Source organism: Microtus oregoni, unplaced genomic scaffold, assembly GCF_018167655.1.
Source record: "Microtus oregoni isolate MIOR12 unplaced genomic scaffold, Mior012 000035F_ref0000213, whole genome shotgun sequence".
Lineage (NCBI taxonomy): Eukaryota > Metazoa > Chordata > Mammalia > Rodentia > Cricetidae > Microtus > Microtus oregoni.
In genome coordinates, this window is record NW_024543094.1 from 5535990 (window position 1) to 5560693 (window position 24704).

Sequence of the window (24704 nt, forward strand, 5' to 3'; positions counted from 1 at the left end):
CCTTCATTCTGTGGAGCCCAGTCCATTGCCTTTAGAAAAGCCCCAAGGAGTTTCCACGTTAGAGAATGTGTCTGGAATGTGTATTATGTGTAGTGGTTGTTGACAGAGAAGGCGAGCAAAGGAGTAGAGGAGCAATGTATTAGGATTTTGCCAAGATTTGCAGTGGAGAGCAGGCGGTGGTGGGGGTTGAATGAAAGAATGGAGCAGACTTAGAACCTTTTTACTGAGAGTAACCTAGCCGGGCCTGGTAACATAGATCTATAATCCCAGCCGCTTAGAAGTCTGAGGCAGGAGAATCACAAATTCAAGACTTGCCTGAGCTGCAGCATGAGTCAAGGTCAGCTTGAGTAACTTAGTCCCTGTTTTTACTGAGGAGGTAGCTCAGCGGTAGAGCACCTGCCTAGCGTTTATGAAGTCCTACGTTCAGCCCCAAGTGCCATAGCAAAGGTGGGGAGGAGGGAGAGAAAAGAAGAGGAGGAGGAGATGAAACAGACTCTTCTAAGTTTGTGATTAGTCTTTGTGTCCCCATATGTGTTTCCAGCAACACTCTCTTAAGGCACACATGTGGCCAAAGAGGAATAATAAAAGTAATTACACAATAAAAGAAATCAAGCAAAAAAATTACATGGGGCTGGAGAGATGACTCAGTGGTTAAGAACACTGGCTGCTCTTTGAGAAGACCTATGTTCAGTTTACATGAGGACTCGCGTGTCAGCTCACAACTGACTGTCACTCCTGACACCTTCTGGCCTCTGTGGGCACAAGGCATGCACATAGAACACAGATATACCTGCAGGCAAAACATCCATATACATAAAACATTTTAAAAATGTAAATTATAGATGTAACAACTTATCCTTAAACATTCCTCATGAACGAATTTAATAAAGTATTTTATGAATGGATGAAATATGAATAGGTGTAGTTGGCTAAAAACTGAAGCCAAGAACCAAGCAGAGCAGCTGAACAGCACATGTTCCCATCCTCAGTTCATCGAGGACCTAAGTTGTGCACACCATTAAGCACACATGTTGTTCTGTGTTATAATCTCACTGTGGGAACAGCAGTGGATTTAAGCTGTTTGTGAAAGATGGAAGGTCTTTCCTGCTCTTAAGTGAACCATTCTCTCTCACATATGCTCCCAGAAAAATGCTTCCACTAATACTTGGCTGCCATGTTTCAAGGTCTGGGGAGCAATCCTCCACCCCCACTCCCAGCCTCTGGATCGTCTTCAGGACTGTGGCACAAGCAGAGACTTTGGATGGTTTGAGTGTCCTGCAATCTTAGCAGGACCAGAATCTTGGCCCCACTCTGTTGCTTCCTGGGCTTGGAGAGCTCCTATCAGAGTCCAGGGATGAGTACCACTAGAAGGGGAAGCCATTGTGCCTGTAGACTGCCCACAAAGCACCTTGGGAGTTGCGATTCTCTGTGTTCTGGAAAGGGATTCTGTATTTACTCCACTTGTCTAAGGATCACACATAGCAACTCTTCTCTCTTGCTGTGACAAAGTACCTGGAATGGTGCCACTCCCAGACGGGGTGCATCCTTCTTCCTCCCTCATGCCCAGCAGTGTCTCCTAGGTGATCCCAAATTCAGTCAAGTTGGCGGTGAATTTAATCCTCACCCACAGCAGCAGTGTCTGTCACCACACTTCTTTTATCTCAAGGACTTCAAACTTAGTTTATTTGGAGCACTAGATTCATTTGTCACCCTATTGGGGAGTAGATGGCTTGGGGTTTCCCATCATGAATCTCTCTGTGGAACTCTGAATTCTCTTTTTTGTTTTAATATTTTTATTATCTCTATTTGTGTGTGTGTATTTGTATACATTGCCACTGTGTGTGTGTGTGTGTGTGTGTGTGTGTGTGTGTGTATGTAAGTTGGAGGACAATTTTTAAGAGTCCCTTTTCTCCTTCCACCATATGGGTTTCAGGCTTGGCAGCAGCTACCTCCATTCCCTGAACCTTCTCGCCAACCTTCCCTCTGGCATGACTTTATGACTGCCTCACTCCCTTTTGTGATACTGGTCCTTGGTACGTAGCCCAGACTGACCTTGAACTCATGATCCTCCTGCCTCCGCCTTACAAGTGACTGGCATTAAATTCACACGCCACTATACTTACCTGTGTACCTATTTCTAGATATCTAGAACACTTGGATTTATCACTAGGTACAGAGGAGTGGGACTAGTGCGATGACAGAGGGTTTGAGTTGGGGGGAAGATGGCGGAGGATCTCAGATTGGCCAGGCAGCTTCTGGGGTGAACTGTGGGGCAGACTTTTATGTTCTTCCTCCATAGCCTATCTTCAGTGAGAACAGAGTGCAGGTTTTCCTTTAAGATGGGGCATCTAGTCCTGAGGTTCTTTCTATGGTAATGTGGTCCTACCTTTGTGGCTGTTTGAGTTTTCCAAGGTTCAATTCCCAAGGACCTTAAATATATATGTTGCTGTATATTTATATATTACTAAGCAAGAGTTTTGTTCCTGTCTTGTGTATCCTAAGGGTCCCAGTACTTCTCTCAGAAGCCCCTGAGATAGCAAAGGTGTAGGAACAGTGTTCCTAGGCTGTGACAATTAAAACTGTAAAAAGTTAAACATTCGGAAAAGCCTTCTAACTCCATTTCAGTATGCCCTGTCCTCTTTGCCAGCAATTATCATGGAGCCATCTGAGCCCCCTTTCCATGGTGCTCAGCCACCCGCTTTGTGGGTACTTTGGAGAACTCAATTAAAGATAGGCTGTTTCTTGGGGATGCACCCCGCTGAACACATTGGACGTTCAGATCTCACTCCTTTGGATTTGCACAGCCTTGTGACGTGTATGATAGAAAGCCTCCACTGTAGTTATGCCCAAGAAAAGACGTTGTCAGAGTGATTTTTCACAGCGTTCCACGAGGTATTTGAAGCCTGTGCTGATGTCATGAGCAGCTTCTGATACCCTGACTGTGGAAGGATGCAAATGCTGTGACACCAGCTACCACAGCTTGTCCTTTTGTCCTTTTTAAAGTGGCGCCCAAGTAAAAACAACTCTACAAATGTTTGCATTTGTTGTAGTTTCCTCTCTGTCAGTTTTTAGGAGATCCGGTATTCTGTGTCTTTCCCACACGATCACATAGACATGTTATTAATCTTGGTGTCAGTTAAACAAATAAGAGCACCTTTTAGGCAGTTCTGTTGTGTAATGTTGGTTCTTAAAAAATCTTTAAATGTTTTAAATGTGTGTGTGTGTGTGTAAGACTTCTTTCAGAATTGATTCTCTCCTTCCACCATGTGGATCCCAGAAATCTAATTTAAGACATCAGGTTTGGTGACACACTCCTTTTACTGCTGAGCCATATTGCTGGCCCTGTTTTTTTTTTTTTAATAGAGTCTCATGTAGCCCAGGTTGACCTCAAATTCTGTATATAGCCCAGTCTGACCTCACACTCTGTATGTAGCCGGGAATAACCTTATTCTTCTGCTTCTACCTTGCAGGTGCTATGATTAAACCCTGTTTTTATTTAGTACTAGAGACCAGACCCAGGGCTAATGCATGCCGTGCAAGTATTCTACCAATTGAGGAACCCACAGCCCCGAAGTACATAGAATTAATATGGATTACACTTAAGCAGCATTCTTGTAGCTATCTTGCCTTCAGATAGCAAGCCTTACTATCTAGAGTGCTGCCGGGAATTCTCTGTGGCCGACCACCTCTTACTGAGCACTTGAACGGTGACTCTAAGCTTAGAGGCTACATAAATTTCTGTAGCCACTTGGTACAAGAAACTGCCACATTGTTAGGTTCTGGGTCTTTCGGGGCTTCCATGTTTATGCCTATAAGTGTGTTTAGGAGAAGTAGTTAATCATTTAGACTCTCGAGGCAAATTTGCTTTCTGTAAATTTGAGAAAATGCTTACACATTTTGCCATTTAATTTATATCAGCTTCACGTAGTTCTTGAAACAAAAGACTGATAAATACAAAAGTCCCTTTATTACTTGGGAGAATTGTTTTTCGTGGGCACTGTGGTTTTTTCCTGGGCCTGCTTGGAAGCAGCCTGTGTGGGAGAGGTTGACTTTTCTTATCATGAGTACAGACCCCTTTATGTGTCCCCTGCGCACCCCTCCCCCACTTCTTGTGCGAGGCACTTTGTCTCTGGGCCCAGCAGCTGTTGTGAGGAGAGTACAGTTCGCATTCTTAGCCAGAAGCTGCCCAAAGAGACTTATCTGGTTTTGGCAGGAAATAGCACACAAGTGAAAGCCAAGTTAAAAGAAGCTTGAAAAATAACAGTGTGGCGCAGGGCCGCACTAACGCACGGTCCGTTTTCCTCCGCAAATTGTACCAGTAACTTCTTCAGATGACAGGACCTAGCAGCATTCGGGGTGGGGCTGTGCTTAGTCAAGTTTAAAATCCAGAGTCTAGGCGCTAGGGACATGCATGACCTAGAGGTTAAGACTGTGTAGTGCTCTTCCAGAGGACCCAAGTTCGGTTCCTGGCGCCCTCATCAGGCGTCTCTCACCCAGCTGTAGCTAACGCAGGCTCCAGACGATCCGGTCCAGGCGATCCGGCTCATCTCTGGGCTCATGGGTTCTCTCTCTCTCTCTCTCTCTCTCTCTCTCTCTCTCTCTCTCTCTGTTGCACACACACACAAAATTAATTAAAAACCTCTAAAAGATACAGAACGTAGCTAGCACAAGGCATAGAATAGGCTCTTAGGAGGGTATTACTATTTTTATTTTTTAAATAATATACTACAAATTTGTTTTAATTGGTTAAGCTAAGAACTTAAAATTATTGTTCTTTTAAGATAAACCGATAATTAGTGGTTATGGGTCCCCCCTCCTCTACGCTACGCAAAGTCAGCCACCCTCTACAGAAGCAGTTTCAACATTCCTTCTGCAGTATTTATGTATCTGTTCAGCAGGGAAGCTTACTTTCGCTGGATTCAAGGACTAAAAGCGCGTTCTTATGTAGTCTCTTTCCTTCAGAGTAAGAATTCTTCAGAAGGCGCAGCCATTGTCAGTTAGAGCCACTTAAGGTAAACGCTGCTCAAGAGGAGGGAGAGAGGCTCCGCAGGTAGAGGCACTTGTTGCCAAGCCGACAGCCTCCATTCTGTTTCTGAGGCCACCTGGTGGCAGGAAAGGAGGGACCTATAGGCTGTCCTCTGATGTCCGCTTGTGCCTCCTCCGACTCATGTACCTCTCTCCCCCACAGAATTAATAAACAGATAAGTAAATAAGTGTAAAAAATTCCTCAAGTTGTAGTTGCAAACAAATGGATTTTGTCCCCACGGAGATTTTACCAAGTGCTCACCTTTGTGTCTCCGTCGAACTCTGCTTCCCGTAGAAGGCCCAGGTAGCCCCAGTGTCTGACAGACCCTTTCAGTGGTTCTCAGCCTTCCTAATGCTGAGACTGTTAATACAGTTTCTCTTGTTGTAGTGACCTCCAATCATAAAATGGTTTCATTGTTACTTCATGTCTGTAATTTTGCTACTGTTATGAATCATAATGAAAATATCTGATCTGATATGCAGGGTATCTGATATGCGACCCCTGTAAAAGAGTCACTTGACCCCAAAGGGGTCACGACCCACAGGTTGAGAAGCACTGCTTCCGAAGGTGCCAGGTGCGTCCATGAAGAAGAGGTCTGTTAACTGCCTGGCCTGTGCTCATCCAGCCTGATTTTCCTTGCAGACCTTCACTGCCTGGTGCAACTCGCACCTACGGAAAGCTGGCACCCAGATCGAGAACATCGAGGAGGATTTCAGGAATGGCCTCAAGCTCATGCTGCTTCTGGAAGTCATCTCAGGTGGGTGTGCAGGCTCAGACTGTGTCTGACCTGTGACCTGCAGGACAGTGTCTGTAAAGATGAACATATTCTTTGAACTTGGTTGGCTATAACATGGCAAAAAGCTGGGTGCAGTTAATCCTAGCAATGGGGAGGTAGAGGTGGATGGATTTCTGTGAGTTGCAGGCCAGCCTAGTCTACACGGTAAGTTTCAGGAAATCCAGGGTTACACGGTAAGACCCTATCTCAAAGAACAAGGCCAAAGTCAAGAAAAATTTTTTCAAAGAATTATCACCTAGGTTGGGTATATTTTTTGGTTTCATTTGTTTGTTTGATTTTGTTGTTTTTTTTTCCCCCAGTGAAGAATGGATTCTGTATAGATTGGACTTTCAAATGTTTAGGGCTAGATATAACAGTGCATCCCTTTAATTCTAGTCTGGATTAAAAGAATCACCATGAGTTTGAAGCCAGCCTAGGCTACATAGAGAGTTGCAGGCCAGCCTAGGGTACATGATGAGATCCAGTTTAAAAAAACAAAAGAAAACAAAACCAAAAAATCCCTGGTAAAACAAAACAGTGTGCTGTACATCTCAAAACAAGAGAGAAAAAAGGAACACTTCCGTGCTGCCTGCCATGATACCTGCTTCACCTTTAGTCCACCTAGTGCGGGTTACAGAAAGGCATGAGAGCTCAGGTCCATGTGTTTCACATGAGTGAACATGTGTGAAGATTGCCCTGGACTTGTCATCATGTATACACTGGGCAGGGTAGGTGGGTGGCCCTCGAGATGTGACTCAGAAGCAGAATGGCCAGCCCATTCTAGTCCAGGTAACCTCGTAACCAGATGTCTAGGAAGCCCTGGCAGCCACTTCTGTGGCTTGAATCAGGCTACCCAACTTCTTCTAGCAGCTAGCCAGAAACTCTGAGTGCTTCAAGGCCACCAACTGGCTTCTCTCTTTCTGAATGTGAAAGCTGACTTAAGGCCAGACCTGATGTACTGATATGCCTACGTCTGCAAAGGGTGCAGTAGCCTTGATCCTAGAGTTCTCTTGGTCACATTGGCCTTGCATGTATTCCTTCTTTGTCATTTAGGGAAGCCAGGAACGTGCCAGAAGCAGTGGGGTGATCATTTCCTCCTAAGCGAAGCCTAGGCTCTAGTATTTAGCTCCTTGATCCAGAGCCCAGGCCGTACTCTGCATGATCCTCTTCTCTTCCTTCAGGGGAAAGGCTGCCTAAACCTGACCGGGGCAAAATGCGGTTCCACAAGATTGCGAATGTCAACAAGGCCTTGGATTACATAGCCAGCAAGGGGGTGAAGCTGGTGTCTATTGGGGCTGAAGGTAGGCGAGAGGTGACCTCATAGGGAGGCTGTGGCCTGTGCCTCCAGTTTTCTCCTCCCTCCCACCATGTTCCACGCCTGCAGGAGTGGGTACCAGGTTCTAGACTAACTGGTAAATACCAACATCAAGTATCACACCTTGTCTTCTTCAGACTGGAATGAGAAAGAAGATTCATGTCTGAAGGATTCTAGGTTAGAAACTGGTCACTGGGACCAGGTGTGGTGTTGAGACATGCCTGTCATCCCAGAACCCACGAGGCTAAGGTCCATTCTAAGTCTGAACCCAGTCTGGCTACGGAGGGACTTCAAGGCCAGCCCTGGCTGCGTAGTAAGACCCTGTCTCAAAAGAAAACAAAATTGAATACCTGATTTCTAGGAAGGGAGCAGCCTCCCCATTGTTTGTGGAAGACTGGGCACCAGGGGAAGCCAGGAGCTGAACCAACTGCATGTCACCATGTAACTGCCATTTAGGGAGATGGCAGGAGGGGCCAGGGCAGAGATTGGGTAGAATGCCTTCTCTCTGACGGGGTCCTAGAACTCCTAGGTGCTCTGCAGTGACAAAGCATATACAAGACTGGTGCTGCTTATTAACTCAGAATTTATCTAAACTTAGAGCCATTTGCTTATAAATGCCATAGAAACAGACACTTGTTTAAACAGACGGGTCCTCTCGTGTGCCCTTGCCAGCGAGTTGTGCACTGATTGTGTCATCTGCCCATTAACTTGTTTCTCTCACCACAGAAATAGTCGATGGCAATGTGAAAATGACCCTGGGTATGATCTGGACCATCATCCTCCGCTTTGCCATTCAGGACATCTCAGTGGAAGGTAAAAGTCTCAAATGGTGATCCAGTTGTTTGGTCTAGAAGCTGTGCTTGCGAATTAAAATTTGAGTAGGATATTGTGACATTGAACAGTCATGAAAAGCATCTAAATTGAGTCTTCAAAGATTTCATATTTCTGTGGGAAAAGACCCTGATGGTGCTGTTCTATTCTTGGGGTGGAATCACTTTGCAAAAGATGAGCACATGTTCAGAGCAGACGTTATTTTTAACATGGGTTGCTCTGCTGCATGTTGCACTAGGAAGTTAACAAATTACTAACGAAATAGGCAGGGAGTTTTCCTTTCTTCTTTTTTTCCTCTGTCCTTTTCTCTTTCCTCCTTTCCTCCCTTACTCCCTCTCTACTCCTCTCTGTCTCTCTTCACTAGGGATTGACTTGCCCATGCTAAGCCTATGTTTTGCCACAGAGCCATCCTCACAGCCTCCTAGGGCAAAGTTCTTCAGGCTTACAACTGGAAAATAATAATAATAATAATAATAATAATAATAATAATAATAATGTTGGGCATTGCCAAGCAGTGATAGTGCATGTCTTTAATCCCAGCACTTGGGAGGCAGAAGCAAGCAGATCTTTGCGAGTGCAAGGCCAGCCTGGTCTATGGAGTGAGTTTCAGGACAGCCAAGGCTACACAGAGAAACTTTGTCTTGAAAAGCAAACAAAGAAAGTTGGGTATGGTGGCTGTCACTTATAAACCCAGCACTGAGGAAGGCAAGACAGGAAGATCTCATGTTTGAAAACACCTTAGGCTTCATAGTGGTTTTCATAGTGCCAGGCAGTCAGGGCTACATAATGAGACCCTGTCTCACCCACGAAACATTCTCTTCATTCCCCCAAATAAAGAAGAAAAAGAAAAAAACAGGAGATGCTCCTAGCTCAGCTAATGCGATAGTGTAAATTGGTCTTCAAAATAGTATCTACTCCATAAAGTGACTGTAACTGCTTAAATATTTAAACTTAGTGTATGAAAACTGACACAGTTATGACAAATTACTGGTTTTTTAATAAAGTGGAAACCTTTAGGAAGCATCTTGTTATTTCATTAGCATAAAGAAATGCACTTTTATAGAACCACATTGTGCAGGAGTGTTCAAATGCAGACTGTGCGTTCTTCAAACTGGCTGTCACTTCTGAGCCTGAACTGCGGTTTGAATGTCGCTATATCCAGTTTAGATGATGTAAATGGGTTTGGGGTTCTAACAAGGAAATCACAAGTAAATTAGAGGCTCTCTAAGGGCACATACTACAGGCTTCTTGTCACCTGGTACAAAAAAAAAAAACAAAAAAAAAAACAGGCAAGTGGATTTTTTTAAAGATTTATTTTAGTTTCAATTATGTATATGTATGGGGGAGTGGTGTGTGTGTGTGTGTGTGTGTGTGTGTGTGTGTGTGTGCGCGTGTGCAGGTGTCCGTGGAGGCCAGAAAGCAGGTCAGATTCCCCGGAGCTGGCATTAGAAGTAGTTATGAGCTGTTCCACATGGGTGCTGGGAACTGAACTCAGGTCTGCTGAACCTTCTCTCTAGCCCCACTGGGTGGTTTTAATGATGGCTGGCTGGTGAGTCACTAAAAGCACCAGAGAGACCAGCATCAGAGCCTCTTCCAGCCTGGGAAGAACACTCCACCGCTCGCCACTGAGGCTTCTTTAGCTCTTAGTTAGCAAGTTGAAGCAGGCTGGGTATTGGCAGTCCATCTTGCCCTTAAACCTATTCTGCCGTTACACATGCTGTGCTTTTGGAGTTAAGTAGGCAGCTCTGATTTTCAGAATGTCAAGCTGACATTTGTCAACAGCTCTGAATTCAGATTTAATTGCAAGAGGTGCTGAAGAGATGAGCTAGCAGTCCTGACCTGAAAACCCAAGTTTTGCTTCCTGGAACCCACCAGGTAGGAAAGAGCTCCAACTCCTGACACATGTACAGCATGGCACACACACAAGTGCATACATGCACACAATTTATTTTTTTAAAAAAAATTAGAGAAATAAACATTTAAGGAAAATATTTAGTTACAGTGATCTCATTAGGCTAAAAAGCACAGTAATAAATTTTGATAAAGTGAAAAAAAAAAGAGCAGTGATAATGACCCGCAGAGCCAGGGAAGGAGGGAGGCAGCAAGCAATCAGACTGTGCACGCTGATCCGTGAGAGTGCTCTGTTTAGTGTGGGGTTGGCCTCGAACTCCTCGTGACATCTCCAGGGTATGCAATTAAGGGGGTCCAGCAAATCCTTCTCCAGTTTACAGGGGTGAAGTGATTCTCTGACAGGTTGTTTAGGTTTCTCTTCTTTGTATTTTTGTTGTCGTTTCGGTTTTGGTTGCAGGATGTTGCTCTCGGTGCCATGGAAACACCAAGCACGTGGTCATTCTACTCCTGAGCTACCTCTTGTAGCCTTGGTTGCAATTTTGTAATTAGTAATAAATCAAATTTAAAATTTAAATTTTTCAGGTATAGCTATGAGAATGACATTGTCTGAGTTTCTCCCAAATGATTTTTTTTTGTATGCCCAAAATAAAATAGCCGTTCTCTGAATGTTTTTCCAAACACCTTTTCTTGATGCTGTTACAGAAACATCTGCCAAAGAAGGTCTGCTCCTGTGGTGTCAGAGGAAGACGGCCCCGTACCGAAATGTGAACATCCAGAACTTCCACACCAGGTAAGTGCCAGGGCTGCCGAGGCCCTACCTGTCTCCCACAGCCCTGGAAGGCGAGGAGAACCATGTGGCTTGTACTAGTATCTCTCCTGTCCAGGGACTAGTTTCCACAGGAGAAGCGAAGCTATGTTTTCCCAGAGGAGACGGTTTGTGAGGGTTTGCAAACAAGGGGACACGTTTGTAAGTGGACTCTACACTGTACCAGGGTCCTTCCTAGTCTGATCTGGGGGCTCCTTGTGGAAGGAGTGATGGACTTATCTGTGTCACTGGGAGCCCAAAAAACCCCACAACCACTCCGGACACTCCTCCACCTTGGCCTCTCCTGCTTAGTCCATCAGCTTTAATAGTCAAAATTGAAGACAAACAGGAGAGTGACATTTTAAAAATGACAGAGAACAGGACAAATGCAACATAGGATTGGCGTGAGAGTGCCATGTGGCGCTGGCTGCAGGCTTAGCTCCCAGGCGGTTTTCTATACTATCACATGTGAGCACAGGCTTGGTCATATTCTCATCCTTTGGATGGTGAGTTCCCCATGGGTCTATGGATGGCAAGAAAAAGTTTGTTACAACAGTAACCAATTGGGAGGTACTTTGGCTAGAAAATTATTAGATCGATGGCTGTTGGAGAGGGAGGGTCAATTTTCCTGAAGGGTGTGACCCTTGATTGGTCTCCCATACTCTGGATGGTTCATGAGGATTTGGACAGCACAAATTGGACTTGATGGATTATTTCTATTTAAAAGGAAGAGAGAAAAGAAGGAAAAAGGGAGAAGATTGGGAGGATGGGGGTAGATCTGAGAGGGATTGGGGAAGAGTAAGGAATGAAATGTCTTTAAAATGTATGCTTATCTGAAACTCAAAGAAATGTTTTTTAAAAATGTATTTTAAAATATGCTAGACTATTTCCAGGATGATAGCACAAAGCTAGGCCATGCAAGCAGAGGAGAAAGGAAGCCCTCCCTGTCCCTAAGGAGCCAGAGGAGACTGAAATGGCCAGCTAGGGTGAGAGTCAGGCTCCCGGGTTTTGTCTATACTTACCGCTCTCCTCTTCTCACACTGAGCCAAATGGACCTAAGCCCTTCCAAGTGATGTTCCATCAGGTTCTTCTTCCACGTCTACTCTTTGAGGGGTACCTCCCATGCCCTACTCTCACTAGTTCCGCTGTCAACAGTACACTTAGAGCTGAGCATCCCAGGGGCCATCATTAATAGTGGTGTTTTTGCCCCTGATGACATCCAAGTTTGCCTTGTGACCTCACCTATAAGATTTAGCCTTAAAAAAAAAAATAAAAGTAAGCTCAGAAGGATACCACCCATCTGTAATCCCAGCACTAAGGAGGCTGAGGGTAGAAGGTTGAGAGTTTGAGGCCAGTCTGAGCCACACTGAAAGACCCTGTCTCAAAATAAGTAGGTAACTCAATAAAAGCAAACCTCTTAGGGAAGACAGAGTAGCTGGGAACTGGTGTTGGCTTTGAAAATAACATAAGAACTTTCAGAGGGTGAATCTCCCGCCTGCGGCCAGTGATCTTTGGAGAAAGGGGTTGCTGGGCAGTATCAGGTAAGGACCAGAATGGAGACTGGGTAAAATGTGAGTAGGAAATTCCAGGATTAGAAGGCAGGGACAGTGAGGGACTTGTCTTATCTCCCATTGCTATCTGGACAGGGGCAGGGTCCCTGGAAGACTGGGCCTGCTAAAAAACGAAGGGAGAGGGGAAGGGAAGTGTATGGGGAAGTGCAAGGCCGGACCATCTAGGGACCATTGGTGTCACTCACTGGCCCATGACATCAGATGGGAACAGCTGGTGTCTCATGCAGGGGAACTGCGGGTCTCTCCATTAACCCACGTTCTTCTCTTCTGTGCTGTGAAGCTGGAAAGATGGCCTCGGACTCTGTGCCCTCATCCACAGACACCGGCCCGACCTCATTGACTACTCAAAGCTTAACAAGGTCATTCATTTGGGGTGGCTTGCAGTGTCCCCCCCACCCATCACGCTCAGCATGTCACCCTGAGAATGAGCACATCAGCACTGACTAGCATGGATGCGGGCTGCCCAAAAGTCTTTCCATAGGTTCAAGCTTTTCCTAGCCTGGAGAATTAGGAAGGTTCAGTTGTTCTTCCCCCTTTTTAATGCGGCACCTGAAGATCGCATATGCTACGGGAGTGCTTTCTATTGAGCCAATGTATTCCTTGCCCTTAAATTCCCTTTAGCGTTCAGGGGAGTTTTTATGTAGCTGTTGAGAACTGATTAATTGGTTTCTCACACAGGATCATCACAACGATGTCATTGTTGATGGTAGAAATGATATTAGTTTTACAATAGAAGCTTTGGAGATTTGGGGGTGGGGGCTAACCTTAGAGAGCAGTTCAATGCACTAGGTCTCAGATGAGGTTGGGGTTCGGTGGAGTAGGATACAGGGGCTCTTGTAGATGAGGCTGACTTTGAATTCCTGATTCTCCTGCCTCTACGTCCAAAGCACCGTGATTGCAGGAGCACTCCTCTCAAAATTCCATTTTTAGAAGTAGTTCCAGAGTCAGGTGTGGTGCCCAGCACTTAAGAGGGTGAGGCAGGAGAGTGGTGAGTTAGAGGGCAGCCAGCCTGGACTATCCAGGAAGACTCACAGTCATTTTAAAGTGTAGGTTGTGGAACGGAGAGAGATAAGGCCCTCCTGTGGAACCCCCATGCTTCGGAAATAATGACGCAAGAAGATTCAGGACTGAGACCATGGCAGTCTTGGACTGCTTGCCTTGGGTTGTAGCCACAGATTTCCTGCTGGTGTGCTGAGTTGGCTCTTCATGTGTGCTGTGTGTTTTGGGTTGGCAACTGTCTCTGTTGCATGCTGCCCTCACGTGTGTGGCATGTACAGTTGTACCCTCTGGCTTCCCTCAATCCTGATAATTATCACTTGCCCACCCGCACCCCCACTCCCACCCCAGCCTGTCTCCATCAGTTCAGAGCATGTGAAGGTTGATTTGTTCCCCAAAGATGAGGATGGGGTACCACAGTAGAAAGCCGTGTTTCAGACTAGCCAAAGCACATAAGCACATGTATGTTTCCCCCATGAATATTTATTGCATTTGTAAAATGAAGAACTTGTTCTAAATAGATGATTCCCTGCCAATTTATAGTGATCAGTTTTTATTTTGAAAGTGAATAGGCTTGTGGAATTGGTCATCTATAGTGGGTGGAAAATTAGCAATATATGACAGGTAGAGTTTTTCATTCTTTATATCAGATTCTATATAATGAATAAGTGTGCATGCATATATTCTCAATATATGTAAGCATGTGTGTAAAATCATTGAGGCTTCACACTGAAGTCAGTGCTTTACTTTTTGTTAGTTTGTTTGACACAGGGCATGGCTATGTAGACTAGACAACCCTTAGACTCATGACAATTCTCCTGTCTCAGCCTCTAGAGTGCTTGGATTATAATGAGTCATCATACCTGGCTTCAGGAATTAGCATTCCAGCTTTGTAGACCTAGAAAGTGGGAGAGCCAGGGCTTGCCCAGGGTCACGGCTTCCTACGCTAGGAAGCACTGAATTGTCACATTTCATCTCTTTAAATTTAAACCAAGTGGTTGTCACCGAGTCTCACTTTGTTTTGGGTACTGGAATCTTCCCTACATGTCTTTGAAAACAATTTTTTTTCACTTAACTAGTAAGCTTCATAAACATAACCATAAAACAGGCAAGTAATATTTGCTTAACAAGATTAATCAAATGAACGTATGCCTTATTAAAACAGTATTTAGTTAAAAACCATTTTTGCCTGATATAATCAGATATCCTGAAGTAAAGGAGATGACACCGGTGTTCTCTGTGGGCACATCTAAAATGTGGTTTTGACGTCTGAGGCCTTCAGTGAGTCCCTTGTAGAGAAGGAACTGAGAGCTTTGCAGAGCAGTGCAGTTTCTGAGATGTTCAAATGGGCAGATGGCTCAGCAGGGAAACCTACTCCCTGGCCAAGCCTAACAACCTGAGTTCAATCCCTAGACACATGGAGGGAGAGGACCAACTCCTGGAAGTTGTCCCCTGGCCTGCGTACATGCTGTGTGATGCACGCAGGTGCACGCATGCAGGTGCACGCATGTATGTGTGCGTGCGTATATACACACACAATAATAATTAATAAATTAAAAAAAATCTCAAATATTTACATGACATTGCACCGAAAGGTGACTGAAGTTGTCCCTGAACTAGCACTGCTGTTCATTTAGATTTTCCTCTCTTGCCTCCATCCATTTTAGACTTATCATAGTTCGTCTCTTTAAGAGATTAAAACAGCTTTTGTTAAGTGTAGTTTTCCAGTATTTTGGTTACATATCTCTAGTTAACCTTACTATGCATGTTTAGCCAGTTTCATAGGGTGGAAAACATAATTTCCTGTAAAAAAAAATGACCATGGCGAATTCACGTGAGATTTTTAATACTGTCATTTTCTCACCTTTAATATAATAGAGGTGTCATTTCTGCTCTCACCTTTAACATAATAGAAGCATCATTTTTGCTCCTCATAGCCGCCTTGTAACCGCTCTAGTGGGCTAAGTATTTCACCCAGTACCCCCAGCTCGCTTATATTCTGAACCAACATGTTAAGCTGAGTGTGGTGGCGCACACCTGTAAGCCTGTCACTTGGGGAGTAGAAGCAGGAGGATCAGTTCAAGGTAGGACTTTGTGAGATGTGTCAAACAAACATCATAGTATAATTGGGGTAAACATCTGGAAAATGGCTTTCATGATTTAGAATGGTGGAGGATTTTTCCGTAGCCCTACCGCACACATATCAGGATATCCTTTCTTACCGGTGACAAAGCAGTCTGACTGCTCACCTCCTAATCCGGCTTTTGCCCTCTTAAACCTTTTGCTTACCTCATGTGAGGTGGAGCTGCATGGGTCCTGTGGTTTCTGTGACTTCTAATGTTTCTCTCCACGTCTCATAAGAAGGAACATTGCGTGATTCTAGTTCCGTGTGAGCAGGAAGGTGTCCTTCCTGCAGTGAGGTGCATGTCTTGTCCATTGCTTTGGTATTTTAAAAACTTGATTGTCTTGTTTTCCACACAGGATGACCCCATAGGAAACATTAACCTGGCCATGGAAATAGCAGAGAAGCACTTGGATATCCCTAAAATGTTGGATGCTGAAGGTGAGATGAAAATTGGGCTTACCGAGTTACAGGGGGGAAAAAAGCAAAACCTATAGATTGTAAAAGCTGTGGCTGTGGAGGGGAGCTTTGTAAAACTATAGTCACGTTACATCTGAAGTACTTAGGATTCCAACAAAGCTCTGCCCCTCAACCTGAGTGTTAGAGTTCTGTGTCTATCTTGATCATACATGATCTCACTAAAAAAAAAATGGGCCAGCAGAACTGTAGGAATAGGATTTGACAAAAATTTCAGCTTTAGATAAGAAGTAGAATGTAAACCTAGCCTGTGGTGCACACCTTTAATCTTGCGCTCGGGAGGCAGAGGAAGTGGATCTCTGTGAATTCAAGGCCAGTCTGGTCTAGTGAGAGTTCCAGGAAGGCCAAGGTTACACAGAGAAGCCCTGTCTTGAAAACAAAAACAGAATGCTTTGGTATAGATTGAAATTTAGATAGGTGTCTATGTATAGATACAAATTATGCATACATATTCCAAGTGTGAATAAATATGTACATACTACATATTTGCACACATCACATAGACAGTCGTACAGTCCTGGAGATTGAGTCCAGGGCCCTGCACATCTATGCAAGCACTCTACCATTGAGCTGTGTCCCCAGCCCGCCTTTTACTTTATAGTTTGGAGTCAGGGTCTCAAGTCTCATTAGGTCGCCCAGGCTGTCCTTGATCTCACCCCACAGTCCAGCCAGATCTAGAACTTTTGACCCTCCTGTCTCAGCCTCTCCAGCAACTGAGACTACAAGTCTGCACAGCAGGCTTTGTGGGCTTACTGCTTTTAAAAAGATTTCTGTGTTTTGTTTTGTTTTGTTTTGTTTTGAGTAGCAGATGCCTTTCTCTTCCCTGTGTAGAGATAAATTTAGCAGATAAATCCCTTGTGAGATTTACCACTTAAGAGGAAAAAAGTCTTTCCAGCTAAAAGCTGTGGAACAGAATTTAAAATACGGAACATTGGCCATCAGTGGACTAACCAACTTTCATGCTTTGTTTTGAATTTATCGAAAATGGAATTTAATGTTGAAAGACCTGGGAGGGCTTTTGTATAGTTTGTGTTTTTGCCAGTTCCCCTTCTGGTGACTTGTTCCAAATACTTCTTGTGCCCCTTTGGAGTGGTGAATTCATGCAGGTTGTACCTGTGGCCCACTGTTTAAAGCACAGGCCTTTGGAGAGGGTGCATTCATTTCATTTATCCACGAGTAGTTAACCCTCAGCAGACATTTTTTGAACACTTACTGTGAGCCAATTCCTCTCTGCTGGGAACTGTGGGGATCCCAAGTTATGTAAGTTTCTGCCCTCTGGATTTGACTTTGTTTTTTATTTTGTTGTTGTTAGTACCATTATTCTCTAATGGGAATATCAATTAATCATCAGTTCTCTTAGAGCTAAACAATCACAAGCTGGGTGGCTGAAAGCACCATGGTCCCCTTTGCCCCACAGCTCTATGTCTGGACTCATGGTGTTGGTCCGGTCAGAGGCTGAGGGGAGAATCCTTCCCTGCCTTTTTGGGCTTAAAAGCCCCAAACATTCCTCACCCTGTGGCAGCCTTGATCTATGACAACCTCTTCTCGGAGTCTGTCTCCACACGTCCCGAATCCTAGTTGACAGCTGCTGGGCTAAGGGATCTGTAAACTCCATCATGAGTTCTTCACTTCCTCCCCTCTGGGACGAGCCCTCGGCATAAGGTCCAGTCACAGCCTCTGAGATGAGCGCCTTAGCTATTCAACTGTGGCAGCCATTTTCAGTTAGCGATGCTACCATTTGCTAACCCAAACCCTGTGCGGGTGCTAACATTCAGACTCCTTGGTGGTTCTCAGAACGGAGGCAGAAGGAAACCCTCCTTCCTGTGCTTTATCCCCAGCTCTCTTGAGGGAGCACAGAAATGCCCCCTTCCAGCTGTTCTCTCCAGACTAAGTTCACGTTCATGTGGTCTCTCTGTGGACCTTTCCATGTGGTAACTAACACCAGAGCTGTTGAATTAATATCCAGGGTGGATTAATAGGTTTATCTCTCTGTTCATTAGTGCCTCTTGAACGCCTGTCCCAAGTGGAAGGCCAGGGTTGCTTTCAGACATGCATTCCTGACTGTCAGCAGGCTCACCATTACTGCCCTGGAGCGACTCACATTCTCCTTTTCTGGGTTTTCCCTTAGTCTCTGGGTCCTGGGCTGGGTGTGCAGTTAGCCTTCACTTTGTCCTTCTGGCTAAATAACACTTTAGCGCTTGCGTCATTTCTGCCTCTCTTTCTCCCCTCTCCCTCTTCTTCTTCTTCTTCTTCTTCTTCTTCTTCTTCTTCTTCTTCTTCTTCTCTTCGTTCCTTCTTTTCCTGGCTCCCTCCCTCCCTTACTTCCCATTCTCTGAGCAGGTCTTTCTATACATTCTAAGTTGACCTTAAATCCACTATATAATCCAGGCTGGCCCAGAACCAGAGGCAGCACCCTGCCTCAGCCTCCTGAGCGCTGGAGTGTCAGGTTTCCATTGCTGTGAAGAGACACCATGACCATGGCAACTCTTGTGTAGGAAAATGTTTAATTGAGGAGGCGGCTTACAGTTTCAGAGTTTTGGTCCATTATCATCATTGGGAACATAGAAGCATGCAGTCACGCATGGTGCTGGCTACATCTTGATTGGAAGACAACAGGAAACAGGAAGTCTGCTGTCACACTGGGGGTAGCTTCAGCATAGAACTCAAAACCCATCTTCCCCCCCCCCCCCCCCGCCCCCCAGAAACATACTTTCTCCAACAAGGCCATACTTCCTCCAACAAAGCCACACCTCCTAGTAGTCCACTCCCTTTGGGGGCCATTTTCTTTCACACCACCATGTGGACTTGCAGGCACATGCTGTTCTTCCTGACTATTCCTTTTCTTTATCTTCGCCTTTATTGATCCAGAATGTTTACACAAATGTATCAACCATAGTTGTAGAAGAGTCCCATGCAGGAATCTTGTAACTGTTAAGATTGCAAGAGCCTTGGGTGCAGTGCATGCTGGGATGTAACCCCTGCAGACCATCATGGATTACCTTAGGTGGTAGAAATTGTATCTAATTTGAACCTGTTTGGAAGTGACCTCTGAGCTTAGGTCTGTGGGCATGCTTCTTGTAGACTTGTAAAAGGGATCTCGTTGACCTCAGCCCTGCCCCCCCCGTCACAGAAAACCCTGTAAATGTGCTAAAATTCTCAGAGCCTCATGTACTTTCCTGTAATTTAGACTTTTATAGACCAGCCATACACTCCTCTCAGCAGTCCTTCTTTCCCTTGGCGGTTCTCGTGAGCGCTCTGAACCAGACGTAAGCTCCTCTCTGCAATCCTTCTCTTTCCTGTGGCGGTTCTCGTGAGCGCTCTGAAACAGACGTACGCTCCTCTCTGCAATCCTTCTCTTTCCTGTGGCGGTTCTCAAAACACTCAGAACAGAGACTTCAAGTGTGACTTCTGTAATGAGCCAGACTCAGCAGCTGCGTGGTGGACAGGCTCTCTTTGAGACCTCCCAGAGGAAGTGCTTATCAGAAGCCTTATCAGGAGCCTCCAAGCACGTAACTCTCTTTTATCCACACAGATTTATAATTCGCTGGCAAGCCCTCCCCAGTGAAAGAGTCGCAGTAACTCTCATGCACGTCCTGTTACTATCATGCTCCTCTCTGGTGCACGGAGGGAGGATGAGGAGCACAAGTCACCACTCGCCCTTCGCCTTCGGTGTCTCATCTTACTTTCTATCTTTCGCCCCTCCTTTCCTGCCGCCTCTCCTCACAGGGAGAATGGTTTGAGGAAGCAGTCGTTGGTCTTCCATAGTCTGAATTTCCTTGAAACTTTCTGCTCGCATGCCGTTCATGTTGTTTTCCAAAAGGTTGCACAGCTTGTAGGATCCTGCATTCTTTACACTCATAGCTTCAGCAAACCTAAGGCCAAAGTCCACTGTAAACAATGATAGAGTATCATTTTATCTCCCTTTGTCCATTGTCCCAACCAAATCCAGGTAAAAACTCACTCACCAGAAATGATACCATAGGAGGAAGGCATGTACAGTCCCCGGGTTCTGTTTCCCTTCTGATTGGACTTGCAGCAGCCAATACAAGTGGCAGTGATAAACACGACCACGGCTGCTGCTTTCTGTAGATGTTTTGTTGCTCTTGGTGGGAAGGTAAGTATGTTGCAAAGGCATTAAAGATAACCCCAGGCAGACACACATAATGAACTTCCCTTCTCTCTCAGGGTGGTTTCCAGAGCAAAGAGCTCCCATGCACGCGAGGGTGGGCCTGGGAAGTAAGGGGACAGCCCTGCCACGTCTCTAGCATCTTTCAAAGTAACCTGTCTTCCTCAGAGCCAAGGTTGTGGGTGTCACAAACAGGACTATCAAACTAACAAAAACGGGGTAATGATCCTGAAACATGCTGTATGAATCCCCCTGTCGACATGCTGTATACACTTTTAAAAGCCCATCAAAGGATGCAGGGCAAAAGCCCTCAGTTAGACTATTAAAATACCCTATTCCTGGGACTGGCAAGATGGTTGAGCAGATAAAGACACCAATGAGTCTGATGACCCGAGTTTGATCCCTGGGCTCCACCTGGTGGCAGGAGAGAAAAATGCTCTCAAGAGCTGTCCTCTGACCTCAATATGCATTCCATAGAATACAGGTGTGGGCACACATTGCATAGAATATGTGTGTGGATATACGCACACACACGCGCACGCGCGCGCGCACACACACAAACTCCAAACACACACATATTCATATACTGAATAAATGAATAAAAAGTATAATCCCCAAATTCCTATTCCGGGATCATTTCAATGCTGTCCAGCTGCCCTGAGGTTCCGGGTCGTGGGCCAATTAAATGCGAAGCAAAGTGGTCGGTGTAATCTAATTAGTTCCTCCCTCCGTTCACCGTGGTTTCTCCTCTTCGCCTGTGTGTGTCTGTGTCCCGTGTTATTTTTCCCCCCTCAGACATTGTCAACACTCCCAAACCCGATGAAAGAGCCATCATGACTTACGTTTCCTGCTTCTACCATGCTTTCGCGGGAGCGGAGCAGGTACTCCTCCCTTGTGCACGCAGCAGGCTGTGCTGCTTTTCTGTGTGTGCGCGTGTGTTTCTGGGTGTGTGTCTGTGTGCTTCACATCTGACCTCGGAATCTCAGTGTTTCATAACGACCTAACACAGCGAGTTCCAAACTGCAAGTCATTTTTTTTTAACTTTAGACAATAACCAAAGTGCTTTTCTCTACTCTTTCCCCTTCTAAGATATTTCTTCTATTTTATTAGAAAATTGTTAGGAACATTTGCACATTCTAGGGAGGAGTGGCTTGAAGAGTGCCCTGCATGCATTGAGTGGCAAAGGGAAGGCAACTGGGAGACAGGAGTGCCTCTCCCCTGTTTGTTGTTCTCCTTGGCCTAGAAATGACCTCTGTTTAATGGTTTGCTCATCATTCAAGACTAATCGTATTTTTAGTCAGAGGGACCAAAGGACTACAGCCTCAGAAGCAGTCACATACCTCAGGACAGTCTGAGGGACACTGGGAAAACAGTCATCCACCTTCTGCAGATTCGCCTGTCCCCTTTACATGGGGAACCCCTTAAGGACTGGATGTACAAAGTGTGCCTTGTTTCTGCCCTTTTAAAGATCACTCCTGAGAGATGATAGTAATGAGAATCCATGTGGTCGGGGAGATCAGGGCTTTAGAAGCCACTCTTTGGGAAAAGCGTCCAGTTGGTTAGCTTCTTTGGGCCACATTGGATAAAGATGGATTGTGTTGGGCTGTGCAAGGGTGTCCAACCTGTAGCCCGAAGGTTGCAAAAGCATGTGTTTATTTACTTCGCTTGACATTACCACATGATATTGTCACCTACAAAGTCCACATTCAAGAACCATGCAATCGAGTTACACGCATAAAGAACATTTTCAAGTAGGATTAATAAGATGGCTCGGTGGGAAAGGTAATTGCTGCCAAGCCTGACAACCCAGTTTCAATCTCTGGGACTCACATGGTAGAAAGAGAGAAGACACTACAAGTGTCTACTCTGATACCTACATATGGGCCTTGGTACACATGTATCTGTACTAACTTGTGCACAGTCTCTATATATGCACACACACACAAAAAATAAATAAAATGTAACAACAACAACAACAAATAAAGCCAGCTATGGGGTACACCCCTTTAATCTCATCACTTGGGAGGCAGAGGCAGGCAGAGTTCTGTAAGTTTGAGGCCACGTTACATGTGCCATAGGGCCATGAGTTGGACACCCCTGCTTTAGGACAGGCACATACCTCTTCTTGATTTTTTGGAGGAACGTATTATGAGAGATGTGACCCAAGTTCCCTTCAAGAAGATGACAGAGGATTATTTATTGCCTCGATTAAGCAATGGATGGAAGAACATCTTAAGACAAGCTTGTCTCTAGTATCCCATCTAGAAAGTTCTACATGGTCATGAGAAGAGCTGAGGTCCTCCCATGAATTCAAGGTCAATGACATGGTAACAGGACCCAGTCACTTCAGCTCTGATTTCTGGAGGCCAGTGTCATTCCACCCTGTAGTAGTAGGGTCAGTATTCAGGAGCGTTTAGGCAGACAGTCAGGGATCTGAGATCTTGGTTTCCTTTGACCCACATATTTCTGTTACTAACTTGCTCAATGTTTTATAAAGCTTGTGCTTTAGACTAATGATATCTCCCCGTTATTCCCTACAGTATATTCAGCCTGCCGTGTAAGTCTGTGTGAAAACTAAAAAAGGTGTGAACTGGTTCATCCCCTCTCTCTTATCCCACCCTGACCCAGACTGCACCGTTTCCAACACACCGTTTCCTTCCACCTGCCTTGCCCGACCACGTCTTGCTTTATGTGTGTTTGCACGCACACCCTTGTCGACCAGCCATCCTGTTTACCTATTGTGTTTTGCAGGCCGAGACAGCAGCTAACAGGATATGTAAGGTTCTTGCTGTGAATCAAGAGAATGAGAGGCTGATGGAAGAATATGAGAGGCTAGCGAGTGAGGTAAAGGAAATGGGTGGCCCCAGCTCTGCCCACCTGCAGCCAGGGGTGAGGCAGAGATTGTCCATGTTTATTTTTGTACTTTTCATCGCAGCGAGAGTGAAAGCAGAAAACACACCTGGTCTCAGAGGTTTCTTATTCTTTAGCAACATGCGTGGTGCCAATGTGCTCCCTCCACCCCTGTGGTCTTTGCAAAGACTGCAAAGCGTAGTTAGTCTGCATGTTCTGAGGTGGTAGGAAGGGCATTCTAGTCTTAGCTCTGCCCCTTCAAGGTCAGACCCTCAAGGAAACTTCATGCACCTTGTTTTGCCCCCTAGCTTGTGGGCTACTGGCATCATGCAGTGTGCTCTTTGTGTCAAGAGCCCTGTTCAGCACTGTGACCTCATGTGAAAGGAATTTGTATAACCTTTTGGGAGGAGGAGGTGTGGTGTGTATGTGTGTGTGTGTGTGTGTGTGTGTGTGTGTGTGTACACAGGCCCAGAGTGGGATCTGGGCTCACCTTCCAAAACCTTGGAGCCTTGGAGATGCATTTCTGATGTGAGCAATGCTTTTACAGTTCATTTTTTGTCCTTATCATAGCATAGAGGGTACCAAAGCATCTTTGTTACTGCCCCTGTGTTACTTTTGTAACATGAGTCCGGGCTGAGGAACCCCAGAGCTGTGTCCTCTGAGATGAAACTCAAGTAAAGAGCCATATTCAAGATCAGGCAAACTATATTTTAAAAATAGTTTAAAAGGTTAAAAAAGAAACCAAAAATAAATACAAGACTAAATAATTTTTGCCTTCATTTGATTTACCTGATATTTGGTTTGTGCTATGAAAATTATCAGTGTTAATGGAGTTAGTCTTCCCAGATAGGTACTTGATGACAATGCAATCAAAGTAAACTAAATGTATACCTTCATGCTGCCGATATGAGGAAATCTTAGGTGTTTAATTCCCACCATTCTTTTTCTTTTGTAATTGTTATTATTGCTGTGGAAAAAAAATCCAATTTATTGCCAGTAAGACCAGTCTTCAACTTCAAGAGTGAAATATGTTCAACACAGAAAGAGGGTTGTTGGGAATTTTCTTACTTGATGTTAACTTAGTTTCACTCTCTTTTCTGTGATTAAAACAAACAAACAAACAAAAGCCCTACAAAAGCGACTTGCAGGAGAAATGGTTTATTCTGACTCAAAGTTCCCCTTGGAACTTTGACATAGTCCCTTTGAAAGAGGAGGCATTAACAACGGAATCCTGAGACAAGTTGGTCACATTGCATCCACAATCAAGATGCAGAAGCAGAGAGAGCAGGAAGGAGGACTGGACTATGAAAACCACAGGGCCTGCTTCCAGTCACTCACTTCTCCCAGTGAGTTGCTTCCTCCTAATCCTTCCCAGATAGCGCCACCTGCTGAGGAGCAAGCGTTAGACACTGAGCTTTGAGGGACATTTCCCATTCAATCCCTGCAGTTCTTTGTTTATTCTTCTGGGATGCTGTCTGTGGTGGCGTCATCATTGTGACTAGTTTTCATTCCAGTCTGCCGACACTTTACAAGGGATCAGTACACACATAAGTAAATTTAAAAAAAAAATGAGTAAATAAAATGGGGGGGAGGGCGCTTGGAGAGAGATGGTCCAGCAGTTAAGAACCAGGCTGCCTTCCGCAGGACCTGGTTTGAATGCAGTTTGAACTGTAACTCCAGTTCCAGGGGAACCGGAACCCTCTTCTGACCTTTGAAGGCACTTCATGCATGTAGTGCACAGATATACATGCAGGCAAAACACCCATACACAGAAAATAAAAATAGATAAAATCTCAAAACAAATTAAAAAATAATAAATAAGTGACTAGGTGTCGAACAGGTCATCTCTGATACCCGGGTGGTGCCTCAGGAGAAGGGCAGATACTGGTTTTGGGGAACCCACTACCCTTTTTTCTCATTGCATGTAGATTTTCATAAAAACTAGATGATAAATCCTGT

General features: G+C 45.0%; 1 protein-coding gene across 1 annotated transcript in view; it reads left to right on the top strand.

Moving 5' to 3' along the window:
• Positions 1–24704, top strand: part of Actn2 (actinin alpha 2) — a 67062-nt gene that overhangs the window by 20195 nt on the left and 22163 nt on the right. Inside the window, exons 2-9 of the mRNA XM_041630839.1 lie at positions 5669–5783; positions 6983–7102; positions 7843–7929; positions 10501–10588; positions 12455–12533; positions 15652–15733; positions 20691–20776; positions 22647–22739. Coding sequence (XP_041486773.1) covers positions 5669–5783; positions 6983–7102; positions 7843–7929; positions 10501–10588; positions 12455–12533; positions 15652–15733; positions 20691–20776; positions 22647–22739 — 750 coding nt within the window. The remainder of the gene's footprint in view (positions 1–5668; positions 5784–6982; positions 7103–7842; positions 7930–10500; positions 10589–12454; positions 12534–15651; positions 15734–20690; positions 20777–22646; positions 22740–24704) is intronic.